The sequence below is a fragment of the Cavia porcellus genome, unplaced genomic scaffold (assembly GCF_034190915.1).
Source record: "Cavia porcellus strain 051 isolate PalLab524CR breed Dunkin Hartley unplaced genomic scaffold, mCavPor4.1 scaffold_5, whole genome shotgun sequence".
Classification (NCBI taxonomy): Eukaryota; Metazoa; Chordata; class Mammalia; order Rodentia; family Caviidae; genus Cavia; species Cavia porcellus.
This window is the reverse complement of record NW_026947488.1, coordinates 67290425-67308579: the sequence shown is the minus strand read 5'-3', so window position 1 is coordinate 67308579 and position 18155 is coordinate 67290425. Positions and strand designations below refer to the sequence as shown.

The 18155-nt window shown below is 35.2% G+C and overlaps 1 protein-coding gene across 3 annotated transcripts in view; it reads left to right on the top strand.

The window, feature by feature from the left end:
• Positions 1-18155, top strand: part of Xrn1 (5'-3' exoribonuclease 1) — a 138523-nt gene that overhangs the window by 68244 nt on the left and 52124 nt on the right. For 2 of the 3 annotated variants that reach the window (XM_063249121.1, XM_063249120.1), the window contains exons 21-27: positions 2056-2218; positions 5789-5902; positions 8235-8333; positions 12010-12125; positions 12836-12982; positions 15743-15832; positions 16217-16352. In XM_063249121.1, the coding sequence (XP_063105191.1) occupies positions 2056-2218; positions 5789-5902; positions 8235-8333; positions 12010-12125; positions 12836-12982; positions 15743-15832; positions 16217-16352 (865 nt within the window). Of the gene's footprint in view, positions 1-2055; positions 2219-5788; positions 5903-8234; positions 8334-12009; positions 12126-12835; positions 12983-15742; positions 15833-16216; positions 16353-18155 lie in introns of those variants that run through there. The other variant, XR_010047594.1, reaches the window with a different exon arrangement.

The following is an 18155-nucleotide window of genomic DNA, read 5'->3' as shown; positions in this document are numbered from 1 at the left end:
GTGAGGAGTGAGGGGCCTGCTTTGAGCTGGATCACTGGGAGATCATCTGGAAGGGCACGTCCATCCTAGATCCTCTCTTCTCTCTTTGCTTCCTGGCTGCCATGGAAGGAGCTGCTGTCTTGTATTTTAACAGGATGGGATGGAAATATAGGTTGGTTGGTATGAATGACATGGGGAATAATAAGGAACTATCATTTGATTCCTTTTTTTTGTCAAGTAAATGTTGAAAATATTGAAGAGAGTAGAAGAGGGAAGATAGTCATAAATTTGAATAAAAGCAGATTTAAAGATAATTATTGAAGGAAATAGAAAAGTATCACTCATAAAGATATAGTGGAATTGTAAGCAGTATTGAGTTGAGGATCATGAATTTACAGTGAAACATTCTGCTCAATGATTTGACAGTAGAGCTAAGTTCATCAATCACTAAAGAAAACAGATTTAACAAACACTGGATTTTGCTAGCTAGATACGGTGCAATAAAAAAGAGGTGAAGGAATTTAGGTTACAGGCCGGAATATTACTGAAATGGTAGACAGTGAACTCTAAGTGCGATAGAGAAGTGAAGAAAGTAGAGGGTTAATACTCTGAAGAAGTTGAAAATAGCCCAAGTTATACTGCACAGAGAAGTTTTTAGACAAAATATGCTTGAATTTGTTATTTTGGGGGTGAAACAATTATATCAACACCCAAAACATAACCCTGGGAATAGGTGCTTCAAGTGGGATGAAAAGCAGCTTACTAGAGGTAAAGAGATTGTACAAATGTGTTACTATCGTGTTGAGTAGATCTTACAAGTGGACGTTAAAGTCACTCTGGATGATGATGTAAGAATAGGATGGAAAGTGTAGGATAGTTTAGAACTAGAGATTTGAAAGTTATGAGTTGCAAGGAGAACATCACCACACTCTCCTATTTTTAAGGTATATAATATAAAAACAGCTAACACTCAGTAGGGCTCTATGTAGAGAAATGTGGTAACCTCAGATGAGGAGGAAGAGATTGAGGATATAATGGAGTGAAAAAGATGAAGAATGGAAGATCTGGGAAAAGCAACAAGGAAGTACTTTATGAAGAAGATGCTACTCTGAGAATGTAATTTGAACAAAAGCTCTAACATCCTGTAACTCCACCAAGCAAGGGGTAGATCAACATAAAAAAGATAATTAAATTAGTAAGGATAAACATTGGATTTTTAAAATATAGAATTACTTTCTTAGTGCTAAAATTGATATATCAGAAAGGTTTAAAAGTTAATTTACTATAATTTAGATAACAAGACTAGTACGATTTTTTTTAACTTTCATTTTTTGAGACAGGGTCTTGTTATGCAGTTCAGGTGGCTTTAAGGTCACTTTGTAGCCCAGGCTGGTCTTGAACTCTCAGTGAACCTCTGCCTTAGCATCACGAGTACTAGGAAGTATGAAGTACTGTTGAATTTAATTTAGAAGTGACCATTAATCTGGGCACAGTGGTACAATCTCAACACTCAGAAGACTGACGAAAGAGAATCATCACAAGTTCAACCTGGACTACTGGACTGCATAGTGAGACGCTGACAAAAAAAAAAAAAAAACTAACCATTAATAAAGATTGAAATGTTAGATTTTTAACTTGCCACTGTCAAGAAAAATCAAATGAAATGAAAAGCAAACCAGAATATCATTCTGTGCAGTACTAGCTTATTTTGGTTTAAAGTGCATTTACCTGATGAGTAATGTGAATGCACATACTATACTACTTTATGGAAATCCTGCAATCTTTTAAAATTGAATGGATTCTTTTTCTTGTTATGTTGTAATTTTTGTTATTGATTTACAGTTTCATTTTCAATTCCACAGGAAACTTTAAATAACTTGTCATTGAATATTATGGTTGCTGTAATCTTGTTATTAATCAATATTTTTAACTTAAAGTTTCCTTATACTCCTAGAGTGTTGAGTTTTTATAATTAATTGATACTTACTTTATCAATTCTTTTTCTAGTTTGGATAATGATTATCACCTTAGACTATATACATACTTATATGTACATTTTTTTCTTATTTCTTTTAGCTACTTAAGAAGAAAAGGAATAATAATAAATGAAACATCTACAATTGTATATGCTCAATTACTCACAGGTCGTAAATATCAAATAAATCATAATGGTGAAGTTCATCTAGAAAAGCAGTGGTCAAAACAAATCCTTCCTTTTGTTTATCAAACCATTGTCAATGTAAGTCTCCATCACATTTATATTAATGTTTATTTATAAAGAAGACTAATTCAATAATGTGTAAAGAGATTATTACTTAATATAATTTGCTGAGTGTTTTTAATGGAAAAAAGATAAAACAAAATTTAATAACAAAACAATAGAATAACAATAGTTAATACATTGCATATTGTTATTGTTAAAGTAGCTATTCAGAGGACAAGACATGGGCAGTAACTTCCTTTTTAGTGAACTAAGAGACACTGATAGTGTAACTGACTCACATTTCTCCCTTTTCCCTTCCATTTTTTCTCCTTTCCTCCATCCTAGTTCCCCTTTCCCTTTCAACAATTTCAAGACAGTACGATGTTTACACAGGGAAGTCTAATTTATTTCACTTATGAGTATGGTCTCAGGTTGCATCCATTTACCTATAAAGTCTCAAGTTTATCCTTCTTTAGGGCTGAGTACTACATCTTTTTTTTATCCATTCCTTGGTAATGGGCATTTGCATTATTTGCAAGATTCACCTATTACAAATTGTGCTGCTATAAACATGGTTGCATATATGTTGCTGTGGTATAGTGTTTTTAATTCTTTTGGAAAGATACCCACCAGGGCTAAAGCAGTTCAGCTAGCAGTAACATCAAGTACAGCTGAACTGACAAACTAGTGACTATTAACCTGATACCTTTGACCATAGGATCAAATTCTACAGTTATATAACAAAATCCAATACATGCCAGCAACAAATACACAATGATTTATTTTCCCCTTAGTGGAGTGGTTTTTACCTTGTTGTAGGGGTAGGGATGGTAGCAAGAGGGATAGGGGACAGGGTAGAGATTATTGAAGTCAGATATAATAGAAGCAAGACTGAATGGCACAAGATGATCACCCCAAGTTTTGGAAAGTTGGAGGACACGTGAGAAAAATGCTGAAAGAGAAAATGTAGGAGTTTTGAAGTGAATCAGAAAGAAAAGAGACAATCTTTACTCTCTTGAAGATATCATAATTTCAAGATATAGTTGAAGAAAAAGAAAGATTGACTACAAGTAGAACAAAACAAAAAGAAAGGTAATAAACCTAACTAATGAAAACAAGAGAAGGAGAAATACAACAAAACTGAAACCCAACCAAAACAAAGATAGCCACAAAAAACTCAAAATAAAATAACCATTCACTTCAGACAAACAGAAAAATGTAGTAAAGTTCCTCTGCTTTTCATAGGTCTGAGGTAGTGTCCATGTCAGTTCCCAGAAATATGCTGTGTTCTCTAGCCAGGTTTGCTATAGGATTTGTGCTGGGTGCAGAGCTGATCTTGGCCTGTGGAAGTGGGGCCTGGGACTGGTCTGTGCTGAAGTTCTCCGGAGCCCTGTGATGTAGAATCACGGCCCCACCTGCTTCTGTTCCGCATGTTCAGCGGAGGAAGCACTAGGCTGGGTCACCTAACTTACCAACTACTGGCCCCTCACTGTTGCTTCAGACTCTTCCATACTACTGGTTTCACCTGTGGCTGTGTGTGCACCTCGGCCAGGGTCTAGTCTCCATCTCGCTGGTCCCACCCACTAGTCAGGTGGGTGCACCCACACCTAAGCCTGAGCTTGTCTCTGGTCCCTAGGGCTGCTTGATCCTGCCTGTGATGTGCACTACACGCTAGGCTGGCTGGCTCGGTAGTGTTTACCACCTGCAGAGTGCACTGCATGCTGGCCTCTAAATATGTTATTCTAAATAATAAACCCTATGTGCTCTGAAAAAGTATGTATAATAAATAAACTTACGGTCCTAATATTTTTAAAGACTTAATCTCTAAAAACATTTTCAGCATTAACTTATACCCTTGCATTTCATATTTTCTTAAAATTTGCCTTTAACTAATAAACATAAAAGGCACTTACCTTTTGTGTTAATAATCTTAGATATGGTAAGTAAATAAATTTTTAAAAATACAATAGTCCTTCTTTATCCAAAGTTTTGCTTTCTGCAGTCTAATTTGCTTGCAGTCAGCTAAGGTCGAAATATATTAAATGGTAAATGACAGAATTAAACAATTTGCAAATTTTGAACTGCATGCCTCTCTGAATCTTGTGATGAAATCTTGTGTTGCCATTCCTATCTCTGGCCTATCCGTACTCTGTACCAGTGGTGGTCATCCTATGCCACACATGCCACAACAGGTGTTTATGAAAGCTCTAAAGGTTCACCATCACTGCTCTGTACCCGTCCAACCATTGATCCCCTAAGAGCTATCTCTGCACTAGACATATGTTCCATAACCCAACTTCTACCTAAAAATGGTTCCAAAGTATAAGTGCTGTACTTTGGAACAGATAGGATATGCCAGTGAGAAGCAATAATGTGCTTCCTTTAAGAAAAAAAAGAAAATGAAGATAATGGACTTAATAAGGAAGGAAGAAAAATCATATGCTGAGGTTGCTGACATTATAGTAACAAATCTATACACAGTTGTGAAGAAGGGAAAGAAATCTGTATTGCTTTTCCTGTTGCACTTCAAACTGAAAAAGTTAATACCACACTTCATGAGAAGTGCTTAATCTTTCATTGTACCTCATCTCACCTTATCACAGGGAGAAAGATGACAGTACAAGATATTTTTTAAAAGACATATACCTTATTCACATAACTTTTATTATAGTATATGATTATAAACATTCTATGGATAATTGTTGTACTTTCTTATTGTGCCTGATTTATGAATTAAACTCATAGAAGCTGGGCATGGTGGCACATACCTATAATCCTAGAACTCAGAGGCTGAGGCAGGAGGATCCCCATGAGTTCAAGACAAGCCTGAGCTATATAGCAAGTTCAAGACCAGCCTGAACTACATAGGAAGACACTGTCTCCAAACTAAATAAATATAAAATAAATTTTATTATATGCATTTATAGAAAAATCATGGCATATATATTGTTTGGCACTGTCTAGTTTCAGACCACAGTGGTGTGGGGTGTCTTGGAAAGTAAGGAGGAACTGCTACATTTCATGATCCTGTAATTTTAGGGGTAGATGTATAGTAATTAAAAGTGTAGCAGTTTCTTCTTGAGAGGGATTTGGTGGCTTTCACCTATAATCCTGGCACTCTGGAAGGCCTAGGTTGGACAGATTTCATCCAGCTTGAGCAATCTGTTGACTTAGAGAGACCTTGTCTAAAAATAAAAAATGCAGAAGTCCCAGTGCAGACACCATGGATTCAGTTCCAGTATCACTCACACACACACACACACACACACACACACACACACACACACACACACAGTGCAGACTGCCTGAGCTGTCTTTGCAATGTAATCTTGAAGAAGATTCATCCCCTCTAATGTGTCCTTTCCCTTCTTCATCTGTCATTCAAGAGTGATAATAGTCTCTGCCACAGAAAATTGTGCTGAGAATTAAGAGAAAGGGACAAAAATATGTGAAGGACCTAGAAGAGTATAGATTCTAATCTTGTAATTTAAAAAATTTTACTTTTGACATTTGCAGACAGCATAACCATAATTCCAGAGAGAAAAACATGATGTACAATTTATAGAAGTTTTGACTGACTTTATTTTTATATTTCATTTTACATAGGACATCCGAGCTTTCAACTCTCGTTTCTCCAGTATCAAAACATTGGATGATTTATTTCCTCCTGGAAGTGTGGTGTTTATGCTGGGGACTCCTTACTACGGCTGCACAGGAGAAGTTAGTTTCAGATTTCTTACTAGTTAAATTTCTTTCTAGCTTCAAGTTAATGCAATTATTTTTTGTCTTCAAAATATGTTACCAAGGAAGAAAAATGAGGAAGAATTAATTCATGTAACTTGTGGGCATAGTATTTGACTGAGTGTCTTTAATCTTGAGCAAATTCAGCTCCTAATCAGACACAGATGTACACAACTGTAATCCCTGGACTCTGGGAGGTTGAGGCAAGAAAATTGAGCCCAGTTTGGCCAGTTTAGTGACTCACATAAAGATACATCGAAATATTTGCATCATCTTAAAATATCTCTTCACACACTGTTTATTAGTTGCAAGAGAAAAAACTCTAATTGTGCACTAATGAAGGTAAGCAACATATTGTGATCAAAGACGGTGTTACAGTAAGGAACAGATGAATGTCATGTACTTGCAGGTGTGTCCTAGGAGGGACGTAATTACCTATGCAGTATTCCAGCTGATAAAATATACTTTTCACCCAATTACAAAGAAGCATCAGAAAAACCTAAAGTGACAAACTTTTTTTTTTCCAAAATAAAGAACTTTAAAAAAAAAAAAAAAAAAGAAGTGAGTTTATAATCCCAGGTAATTGGAAGGTTGAAGCAGGAGCATCACAACCTCAAGACCAACCTGGATAATGTGTCTCAGAAAATATAAAAGGGCTGGAGAGATCAATGGTAGAGCACAGTGGTATAATTCCTAGTAATTCCTAGGTGTGTAGGAAAAGCTACCAAATGGATGGATTGAGAACATCAGATTGAAGAGAAAAGATGTGTTCTTCAAAATGACACTAATGGGGGCTGGGGATTTAGCTCAGCGGCATAAGCACCTGCCTTGCAAGCAGGCAGTCATGTTTGATCCCCGGTACCGATAAAAAGGAAAAAGACCAAAAAAAAGGCAATAATGGGGCTGGGGGTTCAGCGCCGTAAGTGCCTACATGACAAACACGAGTTTGAGAGTTAGATCCCTGGCACCAAAAAAAAAATGGCAATAATATTTTTAAAAAGGCTCTGGATATATATTCTACATTAAAGCATGCTAACAAGGTAACTAAATGCCATATCTAATCTTATCCTAGATCATGTAGGAGAGGAAGAAAAGAATTTTATTTAAGACATTACGCTAGGCATGGTGGTACATGCCTATTATCACAACACTCAGACTGAGACAAGATTGTTGCAAATTCAAGACCAGCCTGGGTTACAAAGTAAGCTCAAGGGCAGCCTGAACTGCATAGTGAGACACTGTCTCAAAAAACTTAAAAAAAAAAAAAAAAAAAAAAAAAAGATTATGAGATTAGTGACAAAATTGGAATATAGCAAGTAACTATGATAAAAGGACTTTTTTAAAATTTTTTTTTTTCTTTTTATCGGTACCAGGGATCGAACTCACGACTGCCTGCTTGCAAGGCAGGTGCTTATGCCACTGAGCTAAATCCCTAGCCCCTGTGATAAAAGTATTATGTCAGTGTAAAAATTATATGTATCTCAACATATACTCAGTACATACAGTTTTCTTTAAAATGTTAACAACAGGGCCCTGAGATACAGCTCAGTGGCATAAGTGCCTGCTTGGCAAGCTTGAGATCCTGAATTAAAGTTCCAGAAACCACCCCCCCCCAAATGTTACCAACAGATGAACCTAGGTAAATATTTTCCACTGTTCTCAGTAATGCTTTTATTTTTGCAACCTTTTGGTACTTTGAAATTTCTTGCAAATCATTAAGTAAGGATTATTAATAGCTATTAAAGCCAGAATATAAAAATAAAATAATTTAATTAAAAAATAATAAAGCCAAGATAAAATGACTCAAATTTACAATATTGTCAAATCCATTTATGAATTCCAGGAGAATTCCCACTATCCAATTTTATTGTCAGACTGTGTTTTTTTTTCTTTCTATCTTTTTTTCCCCCCCCAAATCCATTTCCTTTCAAGGAGAAAAATCAAAGCAAAACTAAAACTAAATTTCAAGACACATGGTGCAACAATGGTACATACTTTGCACATTGTCATCTCCACATCATTCCCCCAGACCACAAGACAGCTGCATTCAGTTCTCCAAACAATAGCAGCACAAATCTTACCATTCAGTGAATCTAGAGAAGTCTGTAGTATAACTGTCTTAACTGTTTTTATGTACATGTACATACGTATGTACATATGTTGCTTCTTGTAGCTTTTCACACTAATGCGATCAATATGATGTTTACACATGTGTCAGACTGTATTTTAGAAGTAATACCCATTCAAATGAATAAATAAAATTGAACGGATGAGGCTAAAGCACAACTGAATTTTTTTTTTTAACTCGCAGGTTCAGGTTTCAGGTGATGTGATCACAGAAGGAAGAATTCGTGTGGTTTTCAGCATTCCATGTGAACCCAATCTTGAGGCTTTGATACAGAACCAGCATGTGAGTACAGACCTCATATAATTTCATTTGAAAGCAACAAACTTTTAAAATATTAAAAGGATATTTTACCACCTCCTTTAAATTTATTTAAAATATTTTAAGAATAGGTGTGGAGCCTCACATAGTGGCTCATGCCTCCCGTAGTCCCAGCTGAGGCCATAGGATTGCAAGTTCAAAGCCAGCCTGAGTAATGTAATGATACCTTATCTCAAAATAGGGCTGGACTGTGATTCAATGGTGGAACAATTCTGCGTTTGGTCCTCAGTACTGGGGTGGGGCAGTGCTTAAAAATTCTTATTACTCCACCTTAGCATGTACAGGTCTCTGGGCTTGATATCCAGCACCACACACACATACACCACAAATTCATGTGAAGTTTTTAGTGGAAAAATCACTTAATTTTTTTTATCCATTAAAATATTAAAAATGGGCCCATTATTAATCCATAAGTTTTATTTTGGATGATTATGATCAAACTTATAAGAGGTACATTGATTAAAATGCCCTCTAGGAATAGATTTCAGTTTTTTAGACCTTATAGTTCATAGCCTGCATTTTTAATTAAAAATTGCAAATGGGCCGGGGATTTAGCTCAGTGGCATAAGCGCCTTCTTTGCAAGCGTGAAGTCATGAGTTCTATCCCCAGTACCAAAAAAAAAAAAAAAAAATCCTTTCTGCTAAGGTTGTTTATCCTGCTAAAATGGATACTGTCAACCCTACAGAATCCTAAGAAACTGTACTTAAGTGTCCTTTTTAGGACTTTTTCTCTAAAGATGTTCATTGGTGGTCTCCTTTTCCCCTGTTAAAATGGGATAAGTTTAAGACATTAAGCACCAGCACACCCCCGAGGAAACGTTTATGTGTGGAAGACTTTAAGGTCCCTATTGCAAAAAGAAGCTAGACAGCATAGTTAAAAAACCAGCAGAAGCCGGGTGTGGTGACATAGGCCTATAACCCAGTACTCAGGAGACTGAGGCAGGAGGATCACTAGCCTGGGCTACTTAAATTCAAGAAGCTTGTACAGCACAGCCAGACCCTGTCTCAAAAAAAAGAAAGAAAAAGAAAACACCAGAGAAGCCTATTAGATAAAGAAGCTGGAATTTTGTTCAGGGAATCAATACAGGATGGAGGAACTAGTTAAAATACCTTTCTTTTGGCTGGGGACTTAGCTCAGCAACTCAAGTGCTTGCTTGGTAAGCATGAGGTCATGAGTTTGATCCCCAGAACAAAAAAAAAAACCTTTCAACTTTCACTCAGGCCACTTTTTCTCTACCCCAGTATTCCCAACTGTATATTTTATATATTGCAGGTTATTTGTGATTATTTAATTTGAAATTATCACATAGCTAAACATAGTAGTATTGGTGTCTAGAGCATCTGTTATTCTATATATAGATTCTTTTGTGTATGGGAGCACATTGGTATTAGTGGCCCTTGGGCAATAAGTGCAAGTAGCCCATCCCAATTACTGTGACTGTGAATGTGTGTTTAGACGTTTCCAAATGATTATTAGAACAATGGCATTAGGCTGGTGGTATAACTCAGTGATAGAGCCCTTATCTGTCTTATTCTGGACCTTCGGTTCAATCCTCACTACCAAAAATAAAGAAAAGGAGGGGGAGAGGGAGGCAGAGAAGGAGGGAGGAAGGTAAGGAGGAGGGAAAGGAAAAAGGAAAGAAGGAAAGAATTTACTACTTGTGAATGAGAAATACTACCTTAATTCTTAATTCTTCTGATCTATTCTGAAAAACATACTTGTTTGCCTTATATTATTGCCAAATCTTACTGTGTTCTTTATGAAAAAGAGTTGTTCTTTATTGACTTATTTACACATTTTAATATTAACTTTGTATTTCTGGCCACCAAAAACAATTGTCCATTTAGGAAATTCATCAGTAAAATAATGGTGGCTGTTTTAATTCCTTACCAATCTCTTGATATTTGTGGGATTTTGATAATGAAGTTTCCTTATATTCATATCACAAATGAACATAAAATAATAATATAAACTATTAACATAATTAATTCATGAATAAACCTTTATTATGTGCTTTTCCATGTACATTATATAAAGAATACATGAAAGTTAATCTCAGCTGGTACTGGTTTTGTAGGTCGTTTACTTCCTGGTTAAAAATTATCAGTTGGGGGGCAGGGGATTTAGCTCAGCAGCATAAGCACCTGCCTTGCAAGCAGGCAGTCGTGAGTTCGATCCCTGGTACCGATAAAAAGTTTAAAAAATTTTTAAAAAAAATTATCACTCCTGTAATCCCAGCACTCCAGAGGGTGAGGCAAGAGGATTGTTGCAAATTCAAAGCCAGCCTGGGCTACAAAATGATCTCAAGGCCAGCCTGAACTGCATAGCAAGAGACCCCGTCTCAAAAAGACAGGAAAAAAAAAAATCATCATCTGCAACTTGTATTTTGTGTTTTGCTTTGGTAGCAGGGATCAAACTCATCACCTTGCGCTTCTCAGGCAGGTGCCTATACCACTAAACTAAATGCCTGGCTGTTTTTTTCTTTTTTCTTTTGATGTTATACTTTCGTCCCTAAGTATACAAAGTCAGTTTAACGTCATAGTATATATTAATCATGCATCTATGCATACTTCTTCTTTTTAAGAGTAGGAAATTATTTAGCTAGCTACCTAAATGAGTTGCCCTATGCACACTTATTTTTCACACTTTCATGTAATGATACTATTAGGAAGAAGCAGTATTAATAATATCCATATAAGAACATCTATAATTTCCCCCAGTGGCAATTATTTTGCTCATATATTTATGTTTTAATCCAGTGTAATTATTAAGACCTCATTGTGTCCCAGGTCCTTTGCTAAACACTTCTCAGAATGTGAAAATAAATTAAAAAAAAAAAAAAAATAGAGCTTGGCATACCCCTGTAATCCCAGCTACTTGGGAGGTTAAGGAAGGATGATCACAAGTTTAAGGCTAGCCTGAGCAGCTTCGGGAGACCCTATCTCACAATAAAAAAGGTTTTAAGGGGCTGGGGATTTAGCTCAGCAGCATAAGCGCCTGCCTTGCAAGCAGGCAGTCGTGAGTTCGATCCCTGGTACCGATGAAAAGGAAAAAGACAAAAAAAAAAAAAAAAAAGGTTTTAAATACTTGGGGTTGTAAGCTCAGTGGTAGAGTACTTGCTTAGCATATGTGAGGCTATGGGTTCAGTTCTGCCATAATTGGGGGGGAAATTGTCCTGTAGAGCTTGTCATTTAGTACTTAAGATTGCAACTTTTTTCTTTTCTTTCTTTCTTTTCTTTTTTTTTTTTTTTTTTTTTTTTTTTTTTGGTTTGTGTGTTTGTTTGAAGGAGGGTTTTACTACACAGTTCAGGCTGGCCTTGAATTTGCATGTGTAGCCCAGGTTGGCCTCAAACTCACTGAGATCTTCCTGACTCAGTCTCCCAAGTGCTATAGCTTATTTCTTGAGAGAGTTTCACAAACTGTAATATTTCCTCTCCCTTTCATTCATCCTTGTAAAAGAGACATAGAAAAATTCTGCCTTCAGATATTTTTTAAAAAGAGGGGAAGTGAAATTAAGTGAGAATCTTTATATTACACAATACAATGGTGATGTCTTGATTATCTCCAATTTTAAAGGTAAAGAAATACGTAAAGTAAATTGTGTTTCCATAATTGACCTTTTTGTTTTTATATTTAAAGAAATATTCTATAAAGTACAACCCAGGATATGTGTTGGCCAGTCGCCTTGGAGTAAGTGGATACCTTGTTTCAAGGTTTACAGGAAGTATTTTTATTGGAAGAGGATCTAGGAGAAAGTAAGTTTTTGTTAGAGAAATTTACTTAAATGGCAAAAAAATAAAATGATAAAGATTAAATGCTTAATATTTCAGTATTTATTTTCCATATTAATTGCTGTGAATTTTCTTTTAAAATTGTACATAAATGCCTTTGACGGTAATCTTTTATCTGAATGCCATGTGTTTTAGATGATTGAAAAGACAGTTTTTATTTTTAGCAGCTAACAAGTTGAACCTTGAAAAAAGGTATCAGAGGGTATGTGTGAAGTTCAGTAATACACTTCCTTGCATTTTGTTACTCATTTTCTTTTGTGATTACCTGATTAATTTAGAGGGTATATGTGAAGCTCAGTAATACACTTCCTTGCATTTTGTTACTCATTTTCTTTTGTGATTACTTGATTAATTTACATGCTTTGTTGACTCTAAGTTTGAAACCTTTCTTCTAGTTTTCTAGTTACTGCTAGTTGGAAATAACTATAGTAACTGAAATATACAAGAATAATCAAAATTGAGCCACACGTGGTGGCATATTCCTAGAATCCCAGCACTCGGGAAGCTGAAGCAGGAGGAGCCTCGGTTTACAGCCAGGGTGGGATACATAAAAACTTTGTCTCAGAAAACCATTTTTAAAAAGAATAATCAAAACTGAACTTTCTAAGTTATGAAACCAAAATGTTTTATTGCTTGAACAGACTTTAAAATTTGTCTGTGTGGTTCAAATTCAGCCCTCACGGAGACCATAAAGCAAATGTGGGTTTAAATCTCAAATTCAACAAAAAAAATGAGGAGGTACCTGGATATACTAAGAAAGTTGGAAGTGAGTGGATGTACTCATCTGCAGCAGAACAACTTCTTGCAGAATACTTAGAGAGGTAAGTGCCTAGCAAGGTCCCACTAGTCATCCAAAAACTTACAGAATGTACTACTTATTTTGGTTTGCTTATACCAGTTTTACAAGGAGATAGTTTCATTAGCAACCTGGGCAGTAGCACATTTGTATTAACATTGCTTTAATAAGCGAAATAATATTTTCTTTAATGTTAACTGAGTTACTTGGTGACAAAAAGTTACAGGAAATATGTACATTTCTGATTTATAGCTTAATATTCTTTCCGTTGTTCCACTGGTTTCTAACCCTTTGGTTGAAGATCCTTGTATTAGTTTCCTAGAAGTCCCACAGCAAACTATACAAACTGGGTGGCTTAAACAGCATACACCTTAGTGTCCCAGCTCTGGTGACCGGTATCAGCATGCCAACAGGGCACTGAACGAGTGCCTCTCTTCTAGCTTTTTGTAGCCTTATATGTTCCTTGGCTTGTGGATGCAATGCTTTAGTCCTCATCTTCCCTGTGTATCTTCACATTGTCTTCTTTTTAGTTTTTATTTAATTATTTTTAATTTCTAAAAGTCTTTCCTTTCTGGGTATTCCTTTGGAATGTTTGTTTTATAGAACTTACCTTGGACCTTGCACATTGAAGACAAAGACTGTAACTGAACTGTAACCCCAGATTCTTTTCCTTTTTGTAGCATCATCCCATGGTGAAGAGAATGTCTTATTTTTATTCTCTACAGATAGTAATTTTTCCCCCCATTCTTGAAGATTGAATCCAGGGCTTTCATGCCAAGCTGTACTTCTAGTCCATTTTTTGAAACAGAATCTCTCTAATTTGCTCAAAGTGTGCCTGAACTTTCAGTCTTACTTATTCATCCTCATCTACTGCTAGGATTATAGTCAGGCACCACCACACCCAATTTAGTTTTTGGGTTTTTATTTAAGTTCTTTGTGTTTTTCGTTTTCTCCAACACCTCTCCCCATTTGATTTGGTGTTCCCTTTTATGTTAAAGATATTTTTTAACTTATCTGATTGATGATTTTTTAAAATATCTGATTATATATAAGAATGAAGCACTAAAAAGCCAATTGGAAATACTGTGCACATAAGAGGGTCTTATTCCATGAGACTTTGTTACTTCTAAGGAAGACCTCCTAATGTCACTACCCTATGTGTATCTTTTTCCTTTGATTAGTTTTCCCAACTTCCAGCTTTCTTGCACAATAGAAATGGGGGACAAAAATGACTGCTAGAATTCTGGAAATTAATAAGGGAAAGGGAGTCCTGCTGCCTAGCAGATAATATAACAAACCAGTCAGATCTTTCTTTAGGCCTTGAGCACCTACTCTCCTTACAGCAGTAAAGGCTTCTGACAGCTCTCAGTTGCCAGCTCTCTTCATGAACTGCCCAAATGAAGAGAACTAGTATGAGTTGACCTAAAGTTACATCCCCTTTCCACAGCCTCCTCAGATCCAGTGCTTCATCTAGGAAAGTGCAAAGGCCCAACAACAATCTGTCTGTCTCAGTTCAAAACAAGTCTGAAGGACCATTCTAATTTGAGATCTTTATTGGGCTGGCCAAGGGATTCACTGAGAATGAATTATATTTCAACTTCTCCCTTTGCCCAATTCTGTTTCCTTCCCTTTTTTCCCTGGTATTGACCCCACATATACTCCATGCTAGACTTCTGGCATGTTTCCAAGTCGGCTTCCTAGAGGCATTATGCTTCCTAATGACATGTTGTATAGTTGACACTCATTAATTCTGTTTTCAGCATGACACCTGTCCTCTTCTTGCACCTGACCCCAAATTCCAATGTCTGGTATACCAAACGCTAGAGTATCTCCTTTTTGATTTCTTAAATGTAAATAACAAGTCTTATGCTAGGATGTAGGAAAGTAACCACATGACTAACTGCTTGTTATTTAAATGTTCAACAAAAATCCTATGAATCTCAATCCCATGTATACCCTTCAAATATACCTAGAGCCTATAGTGCCTGGGCTTTTGCAGATTCCTGTAGTTTATGGTCTTGCTCCTTATGTATGTGATTTGTTTTTTGTTTTTTTCACTTTTGCAATTTGAAGTTAATTGTGCATACAAAACAACAGTTGATAAAGTGAGAGACATTGAACTGAGAATAAGAAGCAGCTTACCTAATAGTACAGTTAATAAAACAGGAAACAGGTAGTATTTTGACTTTTCTTATAATTAAATTTCTTTCTCATTGATTTTCCTTACTGGTGATTTAGGATTCAGCGTATTTTTGCCTGACAAATCAGTTAACACTCATCCATTCAGTTTCCAATTTCTAAAAATTTGTTGATTCATATATTCTGTTGTTATATTCTGGAATATAACAAAACTGTTTCAGTTTTGTTGCAAAAATTAGAAAATGAACTTGTAAATACTATTTTGTCCATTTATCACCTGTTACAATCAAAGAATCAGAATCACAATTTTTTATGTTTATTAACTGAACCATTTTGTTTCTCAGCCCAGTAAGAGTACAACAATACTCTGGCTTTCAAATCTTTCAATCTTTATTAGTAAATCCCTTAACAGTACTATAATCAGACTGGGGATTTAGCTCAGCGGCATATGTGCCTGCCTTGCAAGCACACCATCAAAAATTCAATCCCCAGTACCAAAAAATAAATAAATAAAATTTAAAATAAAAAGAATTCCTTTGTCATACATTACATTTCCTGTTAAGATGTGAAATTATTACATAGGAAATTTATGTGATTATCACTCACTTATTTTTAAAACAATGTGTTTGATTGTTTGTTTGTCTAGAGCTCCAGAACTATTTAGTTATATAGCCAAAAATAGTCAAGAGGATGTGTTCTATGAAGATGATATTTGGCCTGGAGAAAACGAGAATGGGTAAGAAAGATCAGTATCATTTATTGTCTGATAGTTCAACTTAGTTCCATTGAAAGGTATAGCTACTTTATCAAGAATTTTTCATTTGTTTTGTTTTCTGTTATTTATGCTTTAAGAGAGCACTGAAATTTTTATTTTGTTTCTTTGTCTTTTTTTTTATAGGCTCTCCCTAGGTCTATTGTATTTGTATCTTAAAATTTTTAAAACTAATTTTTATAGGTTTTTATTATTGAGAGTTAACATGTCTGTATTTCTTATAAATTTGTAATATCCAATTAAGTTTAGTGATTAATAATTATAAATTTGTAACAGTTCTCAGAAAGTTTTTATTTTATATAAATTCAAAAAATTTAATCATAATTTTAATTATTGTTTTTGCTATAGTGCTGAGAAAGTTCAAGAAATTATTACTTGGCTAAAAGGACATCCTGTTAGTACTTTGTCTCGTTCATCTTGTGATTTACAAATTCTGGATGCAGCTATTGTTGAGAAAATTGAGGAAGAAGTTGATAAGTGCAAGGTACTAACTTTCAGTAGCCAAGATTATTGATGAAATTTGAAATTAAATTTACTATATATTATATTACAAATAATTCATATGTGTCAACCAACTATGATAATATCAAAAATTTGTTTAGCCTAATAGATGTAAATACACTTCAGTGTACTGAGGGCATAACATTTAAATTTTATTTCTTCATAGTGTTTCCAATTGTAAGAATTAGTGTTTTGTAATTTGAGTTATGATAGCTTGTGACTGAGAAACAAGGTTAATCCTCTGATCCTTCTGGTTTTAACTGTATTCTATAAAGAATAAAATACAGGTTAGCCCAGTGTGATCCACAAGCCTATAATCTCAGCTGAGGCAAGAAGATCACTGTGAGTTCAAGGCCAGCCTGAAATGTGTAGTGAAACCCTATCACAAAAAGACAAAAAAAGACCAAAGAACAAAACAGAACAAAAAAAACAGATTTTTTAAAGTGCAGTGACATAAATTTGTCACTTGGAAGGCTGGAGCAAGAGGATCTCTTGAGCTCAAAGGTTTTGAGCCTACCTTGGCAACATAGCAAAGCCCCAACTCAAAACAATATGAATTTTGTTTACTTTTGTTTTGTTTTGTTTGTTTGTTTGAGACAAAGTCTACTATGCAGTTCAGGCTGGCCTTGGGCTCACTTGTAACCCAGGTTGGTCTTGAATTTACAGTGATCCTCCTGCCTCAGCCTCCCAAAGTGCTGGGATTACAGGAGTGCGCCACTGTGCTGGCATTTAATTTACTTTATAAAATTACTTCTAAATTGTCCTTCTTCCTTTTTGTCATTCATTAACTCATTCAGGTATTAAGTTTTGAAATTTCCTGTTTTTTATATATTTTTTAAAGCAGTAAACATCTGTAGTAGTCTTATCTATTGAAATCCTCCATTTGCATCAGAGGAATTTGGATTGATTAGGCTGGGTGTACCTCAGTGGTAAAGAGCTTGCCTAGCATGCATGAAGAACTAGTCATAATGCCCAGCATTACAGAAGAAAAAAATGCCTAATAATAATAATATAATGCCTATTTATTTTTAATACCTGATAATGCTTATTCTTCTTAGTATTATTACTATTACTGTTGCTATTATTATTGAATTCTGTTATCACCAAGAGCTGTCATTACAACTTTAAAAAAATCATCACTGGATGACTTTTTTTCTTTTTTTTTTTAAGAACAGGATATATTTATTAAAAGAAAGAAAGCTTCCATCAGAGAAAGACAGATGGCATCCCAACTGGGTTGCCTCTCTTTTTCTTTAGAAAAAGGCTGAGAGTCAGGAGTTTAATCATTATTATAATTTTTTTCCAATACCAAGGATCAAACCCAGAACCTCACTCATGCTAGGCAAGTTCTCTACCATGGAGCTATACCCTCAAACCAGAGCTTAGGTTTTCTAAAGTTACTCACCTAAGGATAGGAAATGTATATTTCTTTTTAATTGTCTTTCAATAAAGAGTAAAATCTGTTTGGGAGCACTGTTTTTGAAATAAATCATTTAATTACCAAACATTTTTAACTTTAAGATCTCCAATTTTTTAACCCATGTTCTGGATACACATTTGTAACTTTAAGATCTCCAATTGTTTGCTTTACAAACAGAAGGTGTATATACAAAATTATACTGTTTTTGAGTAGAATTTTTAAAAAATAAATAAATTCATATAAATATGAATTTTCTTTAAAACCTGCTTATATGCCAGGCATGGTGGTGCACGCCTGTAATCTCAGAAGCTGAGGCAGGAGGATTGACATGAGATGAGTTTAAGGCCATCCTGGGCTACATAAGTG